The 10037-nt window shown below is 38.3% G+C and overlaps 1 protein-coding gene across 1 annotated transcript in view; it reads right to left on the bottom strand.

Annotated features, from left to right (window-relative positions):
- Nucleotides 1-722: 722 nt before the first annotated feature.
- kcnk3a (potassium channel, subfamily K, member 3a) overlaps nucleotides 723-10037 on the bottom strand; it is a 46988-nt gene continuing 37673 nt past the window's right edge. Inside the window, exon 2 of the mRNA XM_015947464.3 lies at nucleotides 723-3479. Coding sequence (XP_015802950.3) covers nucleotides 2563-3479 — 917 coding nt within the window. The 3' untranslated portion in view covers nucleotides 723-2562. The remainder of the gene's footprint in view (nucleotides 3480-10037) is intronic.

Genomic DNA, 10037 nt, shown 5'->3' with positions numbered 1-10037 from the left:
TTTGTCATTGATGAACCTTGTGTGAGTGTAGATGATGATGGCCTTGTCGTATCAAAACATTACTGATCCATATATAAATCAATTTCACAGATTAATCAAAACATTTCATTTAGCGTTCATATAACATTTGTTCATCAACCAAATAATTCTTTAATGATTAATTAACCTATAAGTTTTAAATGTTCACATTATATTTAAGAGTTCATTCTTTGATTAAGCAGCTAATCCGAGCTGAGAGTGTTCACTTTATTCAGAGGCATGAAGAGTCCTGTAGAATGATAAGGGAAGCTTGGGCCTTGAGGAGGGAACGTGATTGTTGACAATACGTTATCATGTGTTCAGAGCTGCAGAAAGACTCTGAGCCAGCTGATGGGATGCAGGATCCGGTAGATTAAAGGAAACACATGCAAACTCGTGTTTCCATGTCGACCAGATATTGAAGGGTCAAACTGTACATAAAAACTGACCATTACTGGACATTACAATTTGAATTAAAATACAATACAGTTTGCATCCAAGAATTAAAGCATAAGTAAATTGAGTTACTTTTAACCCTCATGAAATAAAAAATATCAAGTAATTATTAGCTGAGTTGGCACTTTGCCATTATTATATTTATTTCCGTTAGTTGCATTTTCTCCAAAGTTTTGATGTAGGGCTCAGATTCTGATGAAGCATCCAAGTTAGCGGATGAAACTTTAGAAATCAACACTCAGTTAACATTTGTTTCACATGAAATAATATTTTAATATAGTCAAAGAAACATGTAAATGCATGATCACATAGAACGGTTCAGTTATGAGACACACTGAACAGCAGGCATCATCAACATTCAAAATAAATTCAAATAAACTGGATTGAAAGATAAACAACAAAAATACAATTGATTAAGAGAAAATGTAAATTCCTCCAAAAGATAATAAAACAGACACTGCATAAAGACCTCAGTTGGCTGAGTCAAGTGTGTTTTGATGGGGTCAATGCAACGACCCCCTTTCTCCTCGTACGTAAGTGCAAGACGTGCAAAATCTGAGGCTGTTTTAATGGTTAGGTGAACTGTAACTTCTACATCAACAACACGGCCTTCAAGTCAAACACTTGTGACTTCTAACACAAATGAGAATCATTTTGGGTTCATCTTTTACACAACAGATCAGTGATTCCTTTACAAAATAAAGTAAAACAACTTTGTGCACTGAGTCCCAGTGTCTGAAAGCACGACAGTCCTCTAAGGTGCAGCAGTGAATACGATATGCCTTTCTACAATACACATGAGCACACACGCTCCCATTTAAACTCTCAGATTATAGTTGAGTTATATGATTTACATGAAACAGATTAATGCACAAAAGAATACTATGAAAAATAAATTCATAGCTATTTGTAATGAGGTCTGAAAGGGTGGCGAGGAGGCCTTGAAGACACTTGCAGATCCGATCCTCGTCAGATCAAAACGTGCAACTGTTCAGGTCAGGAAAACTAATATTCTTCATCAGAACTGTGAAAAAATGTAACGCATATCAGAAAGTTTGGCTTAGACCTAAAACAGATGCAGAAAAGATACATAGATGCTTTTTTGGGAGACTTTCACTGAAAAAAATAGGCTTTTCATCAATAACAGCTTAAAATGACCCATTCAAAGATACATACAGATTAAAATTTCACTCATTCAAGTATGCTACAAGCAATTAAAGATTCATTTTGAAAAGTTTTTTATGAAAATATGGGACTAAGTTTCTACATTCTTTCCTAAAACAATAGGTCAGATTTTTTTAAGTGAGGCAAAAGACGAAAGTAGATTTGCAGCGATTTCAAAATAAAAGCTTCAAACATTTCATAGCAGTTCATGCAAATACTGATTTATACATCAATGCATTGCCATCAGTGTTGCATGTGATTATTTACATAGAACTCAATGGATATTTGCAGCACAAACAGTAGCAGCGAGCTTTAGCACTTCCAGTGTAGCTGGAGCACTTCCAGCAGGAAGATGTTAGCATTTATGATCAAATGATTGTGATGTGAAGCTGCTCGGAATCTGAAAGGTTAATAAAATTGTTCTCATGAGCTACTATGATATTTTAAAAGAGTTGTTTAAAACAGCAACCATCCTGCGTTTCCTTGTTAATCTAGTCAGAATTAAAGTATTTCTCTAAGCCAATTATAACGCTTTCTGCAGAACCTCAGTTTTAAAAAATCTGACCTATTCCATTGACAGGACAAAAACCGTTAAAACACTCCAATCAGTCTTTAAAAACATGTCTTACAGTGATCGTTTCTGTTTTCTTACTGGGGTTTTTTCTAAATGCTGAGTTCAAAATAAAGATATTGCTAAGAGCAAATGCTCTTTAGACAGCCGTTAGCATGATTTCTGAGGCTACAAGAACAGTGTTGGTGCTGAATGGGTTTTGCTTTGAAAAGAAAAGAACAGAAAAGTCTGGAGCTGTAGGATTTAGCTAACGGTTGGGGTGTTGAATCTCTTCAGCATTGAAACTGACATCCATTGTTCCTTACACCAGAATAAGAAGGTCCTCCTTTATTGAACTAAAGTCCCTCTGGTTGTTAGATGGAGCTTCTGCGTTTATTGAGTCTCCTGTAGGTGTTAATGCTGTGTAAGCCAGTGGACACCGAGCTGATGCCCGAGTGGTGCATGCTGCATATGCAGCCATTAGAGTGGAGAGGGTTGGAAAAAGCCTCCCCCTGCTCCATGTAGGTGTCTGAGGTGGAGAGGTCACGTGGGATGATCATGGGTATAGAGTACTGCAGCTTCTCTCTGCTCTTGTACCAAAGACACGAGCACATGGACTGGAAGTGGAGCACCTCGGCATAAACGTTGCGCAGGCCCCGGCTCGCGGCTCCCCCACCGCTCCCTCCCACCGAGCTCCCTCCGCCGCAGCCGGGCGGCGTGAAGGAGGGGGAGGCTGGGTCTACAGAGCAGTTGATGTGCCCACCTGCCTGTCCATTGTGGGCGAGAAGAGCCCTCTGCTCGGCGTCCCGCTTCTCGTCCTCGGCATTCATGGTCATAAATCTCAGCACTGCTAGGTTGAGAAAGGCTCCTATCACCGCCAGGCCCGTCAGGATGTAGATGAAGCTGAAGGCCACATAATCTGGCTTGGTCTGCAGAGCTTGATCTTTCTGCAGAGCCACATAGTCCCCAAAGCCAATGGTGGTGAGGGTGATGAAGCAGTAGTAGTACGCATGAAAGAAAGTCCATTTTTCAAAGTGGGAGAAGGCCAGTGCCCCCACACACAGTGTGCTCATGCAGGATATAAAACCAATGGTCACCATGTTGGCCATGGAAACCTCAGTGTGCCTCATTCCAAGGCACCTCTTCAGGCGGTGAAGGAGGTACCTGACAAAAGTGTTGATGCGCTCACCTACACTCTGGAACATCACCAAAGTGAGCGGGATGCCCAGGAGAGCATAGAGCATGCAGAAAACCTTCCCTCCATCTGTGCTGGGGGCTGCATGGCCATATCCTGGAGAAAAATGGGAGAAGCTGAGTTACTGGGGCATAACTAATTAAATCCAGTCTGCAGATGACAGTGGTCTGAGAAGAGAAGGCTGGAGAGATATTCTGACCTGAACATGAAAGATCTGAGTGATTTGTATTCTCTGAGTGGCCCATCTGATAAACTCAAATACTCTTCATTTCACAGTGGCAGAATGCAATTGGAAATGAGAATGCATAGCAGCGTGGAGGCAGGAAGCGCTAAGTATTGATGTCGTGTATGGAAGACAGGTTTTGAATAATTCATTAGCATCCACTGGTCTCTGCAGAGTGGCTTCGGCTAATGAGTGCATTTGCACCTAATTAAGACTCAACATTTTTCCGAATCAAATAAACGGGACACCAAAAAGGGCCAATCCATCCATCCTCATTTTTTTATTCTAAAGAAATGGCTCTTTTTGAATTTACAGATTAAGAATCTAACAGAAAGGTGCTTTGAGCACACTCCTGACTTTTATACGGTGACACAGCTTAGACAAGAGAAAATAAAATCATAAAAAAACAGATCTTTGTGAAATCGTCCAGTCATTTATCACTGATACATCTGAGCTCTGTGGCTCTGTGTTGTGTGATTACAGGAGATAAATGTTTGGATGCGGGCCGACACGCCCCTCACACGTGGACCTGTTTCAAGAAAATAATAAAATCATGAATAAAACTTTATATCATATATAATTACTGGAAAGTTGATTAAATTCTTAGAGCTTTGGTTTTTATCCACCTTTTTAGAACCTACTGCACACCGTTGTATACTGCACCTTTGTGGTGTAAGTATAGGAAAGCCAGCTTGCATAAGCTTCAACGATGCATTTAGGACTCTGCTAGGGAAGCCTCAGTCCTGTAGTGCAAGTCTTTTATTTTGTAATGATTATGTCAGGACCTTCCAAGCCATAATGAGGAATTTGATGTACAGGTTTATCTTGCGATTGAAGAACTCTAAAAACAGACTTGTGCAGATGCTGGTTGACCCCCATTTTAGTGCAGTGCATTACCAGTCATCCATGTGGAGACACTGGTATGCGTGTCTTTTCAAATCTTTTGTATCGTTTTTATGTCTCTTTTTTAATGCGGACCTTGAGTCCGATAATAAAGTTTAATTGAATTGAATTGAATATTGTCTCACTGATCTTTGCGTTTGAGCCATCGGCCTTTTCATTCAGCCAAATCAGGGGCCCTGAAAACTGGTTTACCTCTGTGGAAGTAAAAATAATCTAATCTATTCACCAAGCTGAGACATTTTGCTTCACTTTACATGTTTATAATCTCTTTCTCTCGCCTCATATTTTACAAACAGAGAAGCGATTAATGGGCTCGACACACGGGAGGCGACAAACGACCACGATCAGCGAAATTTGTCGCCGTCGCTTTTATTACCTGACACACGGGAGGCGACCCGCGGCAGCGGCAAAGCCGTCTACGCGTTCTGTTCCATGGCGAAATCGAAACTTCCGTTGTTTTGATTGGCTGTGTCAGGGTGGAGGGAATTAAGGTTATTTAAGCGGTTCAGAGTTTAAAAGGTGGCAGATATGATGTTTCAAAAGGTGCTGCTAGAGTTATGTGAAATCTTACTTCTGATTTTACTATATAAAACATAATAATAATCAACTTCTCCTCCATGTTTGCTCGGAGATGTACGGAGCATCCTGTCCGCTCATTGGTCAGTGAATGAAACCTCTGTTGATTGGTCCTCGTCCGAGTGACAGCGATGAAAAGTTGAAAATGTTTCAACTTTCTGGGATCGCGTCGCTGGGTCGCCTGTGCACGACACGTGCACGAGCGCAAAATTTCACACGCACGTTTTTCGCGTTTCGCTTGGTAGGAGGGAGACCCGCGATTATCGCTTTGTCGCGCATGTCTCATTGAAAATGAATGGAGGAGAGGCGATGTCGCCTCCCGTGTGTCGAGCCCATAATGGAGTCTTTTTATTACCTGAAAGATTGCCTCTGGCTACAGTCATAATTCCAGCATGAATCCCTCTAAACGCTCTGAAATGACTCTTCATCAACTACTAAAAATTTCTTTAACATGATGTGAATTTATACAAATTTAAAGTGTGTTTACCTTTAAGTTGTATTTCAACCATTTATGTACGTTTTTAGTCACTTTGGACACCAACTTTCCTCAAAGATGTCTCACATTTTTCATACTTTGAGAAAAGAACATTTTTGAACTAACTCATAATTCATTAAAATTAAGAACCCTCTTGATTGTTTCAAGGCTTTCTGTAAACCTCTCACAAATGTGGTTTGGGTTTCGGCACCAATTGCTGCACCCCAGCGAGATACTTCAATTAAGAGGGCAAATGAAAATATCTTTTTAAAGTTCATTTTGCAAATATTTTATTTCTTATCCTAAATGATTTTTTTAGTTCTCATAAAAATGTGCAGTAATTTGCAAATTATTACACAAAATGCATGTTTTTTAAATCTATTGTGGATAATTTTCCAAACAAGCTACATGACTATAAACTGTGTCATCAGCTTACTTATTTAATATCATTAAAGATTCACTCATTTAGATTCACTCTAAACTTTGTAAAAACTCATATTTACACTCAATAAATGATTCTTTGGTCTGTTCTCTAAAGAATTTAGGCTTCATATAATAAACAGATTCAATACACACTAAATAAAACATCTTCAATTTGTGTTTTAATTGAGGCAAAAGTTATGTTTTTAGATTTTATTTTCAGTTGCAGCAAATTCAAGTGCACCTCGCTCTGGGTACCATTCTCTAGATGGATGGATGGTTGGATGCAGATTTTCCAACGTCATTCAGTCATCCACCTTCAGCTCTTATTATAACTAAGTAGTTTGCCTTTTCTCCTGCAGACACATCTAATTTAAAATGCATAAGTCTCTAGTAAGTCTGTTCCTTCACGCTGCACCTCTGGTCTGTGAATATCGATGTGTTCTTTTTATGAATATATATTGAAATCCCAACTTTCTGAAAATAATTTTCAATATTACTTTCATTTGAGGAGGTTCAATTTGAAACGCCTCTCTGCTGGTTTTGTAGATCTTTTTGCATGCATTTATTCCTCTTGCCTCCAGCAATGCATCAAAAAAGGTATTATTCTCAAAATGTGTTTCTTTTCATTAAACCTAATATTTTACACGTTGCTGGTAGAGGAGAGCTAGCGTGCACTTGAAGTCACAAATCTGAATTAAACTATTTTATTACAGGATAAAGTTGGTTTTGCACATGGAAGAATTGCTTGTGATTTTAAAGATTATAAATTTTGGAGTGAGCAGGAAAATTTCTCCAGGTGAGCACAGAGAAGAAGCTGAATGCCTGTCATGAGCCGTTTGCAGTGGAGAGCAGCTTCTCGTGACATGGTGACGACCGGAGTGACAGCGGGACTCGTCAGCAGCAGACGCTGGAGCTGGAGGCGACAAGGCGAACAGCTCTCGCCTGGCGTAAGGGAGTAAAAGAGGTCCAACATGACAAACTCATCTTACCAGAGTCTCTCCTGCTCTCCCACATGTTATCATGAGGCAGACTATCTCCATGACTTGTCCTGGCACATAGGAGATTTGTCATTTGCTCTATTTATATAGAGAGTTTATGATCACTGGCAAGCTTGTTTAGCTTGTTTTCTGAAGACTAGGCAAAAACAAGTAACTTTTATGTATTTCATAGAGAAAATGTGAAATAAAATAGACATATTTGCAATTGAACAATTTCAGTTGCAAGAAAACTGCAATCCTCCTTAAAATTAGTTAAAATTCCTCATTTCTTTGTATGTGCACTAAGAAAGGTAATTGATTTTCTTTCGTCCCCTAGGCTGACTCTCGTAATTTCTATAATTATCAGAAAAAAACAGGACCTGTTTAAAATTATGCATAAACCTGAAAGCAATTTGAAGTTTTTAAATAACTTATTTGTGCAGATAAACAAAAATGGAGGCTTTAAAATCACACAAGTGCACCATATTCAAATTTTAAATCCCTTTCTCGCTGCAGCTTCTTATTACAGAAGCTGAATCTGCAGCAGCTCACATGAGCTAACGTCTGTATGCTAGAAATGAAGGAAAAATATTCCTTCATGATAGCAAGAGCCATTTTGATATGGTCTTATTTTGCAACATATTGAACTGTTTAACGCACATCATTGAATGCTGATTAGCCCTCAGTTAAATGTCTGATATTTCCTAAGTCTCATTTTTAGTAGTGCGGATCCTAAACCGACTCATGTTTTTCCCCCAAAAAAGATATTTATTAAATTTTTACCAGGCAACCATAATACTTCTATTCAACTAAAGTTAGCAGTATATTTAAAACAAAAATATATTTGAACTACAGTGACATAACAAAAGATACCTCTCAGGAGATATAATCCAACCAGGAGAGAAAATGGAATAAACGAGGGAACCTTAGAACTGCAGCTTTTTCAGTGAGACCAACAATAAAATCATTAAATGTGATGGTTTTAAAATGTCATTTTCTTAACGTAAGTGAAGAACGGTGTTCATATGTCCTCAAATGTCCTCAAAAGTAAATCTGCAACAAAAGTCTTATCCATTGATTACCGTCTGGGTAAAATCCTGTGAGTTCAAAGCAACACCAAGCAGTTTGCCTTGCTTTTAGCACCCTCTAGAGTCTGTTAGTGAAAGCAAAAGTGAATATGATCTCCTTGCTGTGCATTCGTCTTTTTAACATCTTAATCTAACAGCTGAAATGTCTCCTCTGCCTTTATTAGTTTCTACAGGAGAGGGTCATCACTAAATCAAACTAATCAGCTGTGTTCACGATCCAAAACATGCATATTAAGTCCAACAGGGACCGGACCGGCAACTCTCACATTGCAATGTGGTATTCTGGCCTCAGAGGCATTGGGGGTCTGAGTAACGTTTAGTGACATTCATTGATATAAAATGTTTGAAAAGGTTGCATGGAATGCCTTTAAAGATTGGAGTTCAGTAATTTTTGCATACAAATAATCTAAAAAAAAGACCATTCTCACTTCTTCCCAAAGTTCTTTAGTTTTCTTACATATAGTGATAAACTTTTCCTTTTGTGGACTGTATATTTCACACACATATCTGGCTATTCAATTTTACTGGATGGACCTACTTCTGCATTAACAATTTGCATCGGATTCATCAGTTTACGGTCATTTCTTGCCCAGAATCCTCTCACCAAGATGTTATTCTGTTTCAGCACTCAATAATAAAAATCTGATATTGTTCCTTTCCTTGAGCCATCCTTAGTTGACATTTCCTATGAAAAAGATTAATGGGTGTGGTCCAAAAAGCTTCTGAGTATCTAGATTAAACCTGGACCTCAGCTGTTTGAATGGCATAATAATGTCAGATTCATGCATAAATAAGTCACTCATTGACCCAAATCTCATCATATGCTGTAATTTCTGTTTTTCCTTGCATAATATGCTGATGAGGATTGAAACAAGATTTTACCTGCTTTTCTTTAAGATGCATTTTTGTGAGAAACCATAACTTTATCATACGCTTCACTATTAGTCCACACCAACCTTTGTTTTTATATCATCTTTCTTGATATTTTGCCTCCAAGATGACATCTCCGAGCATAAACCTCCTCCCTCTGGGTGTGTGTGCTTCTTACGTAAACACTGCACAACAATACACACATTTGAAACCTCCGTGGCACTGATTAATTAGGCTGGGATGAAAAAAATAACACAAAAAAGAGGCTTTGAAAATACATCAAAGAGCGGTACGATGCAGCTCCAAGGGCTTCAGCGCTCTGTCACTCAATTAAATTTCCATTGATTACGAGGAATTATTTGTTTTCACCAAACAAGACGAGGAACATGACCCATTCATCAAGCTCAACGGGAGGAGGGGGTTTGTCAAGAAGGTGATGACACGTATTTAATATTTATTCCTTCAATAATTTGTTGGAATGTCACTAAATGCAAATAACAGACATGACATGATAAATCATGTGCAGAGCATACATCCAACAGGAGGACAACAGTGTGCAGGTTAAAGCCGCCAATTCTGGATTTGATGAATGATGTCCTCAGAGCCTGAAGAACAGGCTGTGCCATGCTCCATAATACACTCATCTGTGTGTGTGTGTGTGTGTGTGTGTTGTGAAGTTTCAGTCAAAACTTCAAGGTGAATTAAAACAGAAACCTGCATTATTTACTTTGGATAATGCAAAAATAAACCAGCATTAGAGTATGGGGGGCCATTTGAACAATCAGTCATAATTTAACAGCAGCATTTTGGGTTATTTAGCCTATCATGAGATAAAATAACATGCAATCTTTTTTTAAAGTCATATTTTCACCACATCATTCATACATTTATTAATGTTAAAGTTACCAACTAAATATTTAGTTAGCAAGCTGAATATTTGATTTAGAGCAAAAATATTTAGTTAACAAATATTTAGATCCCAGCTAAATATTTATTTTGGTGCTAAATCCAAATATTGATTTCGCTAACTAAATATTTAGCTCCTAAATAAATATTTAGCTGGGATCTAAATATTTATTTAGGAAAATAAATATTTAAATATTTTATTTGGACCTAAGT

The sequence above is a fragment of the Nothobranchius furzeri genome, chromosome 2 (assembly GCF_043380555.1).
Source record: "Nothobranchius furzeri strain GRZ-AD chromosome 2, NfurGRZ-RIMD1, whole genome shotgun sequence".
NCBI classification, from domain to species: domain Eukaryota; kingdom Metazoa; phylum Chordata; class Actinopteri; order Cyprinodontiformes; family Nothobranchiidae; genus Nothobranchius; species Nothobranchius furzeri.
The sequence above is the reverse complement of the archived record's forward strand: the minus strand, read 5'-3'. Positions and strand labels throughout refer to the sequence as shown.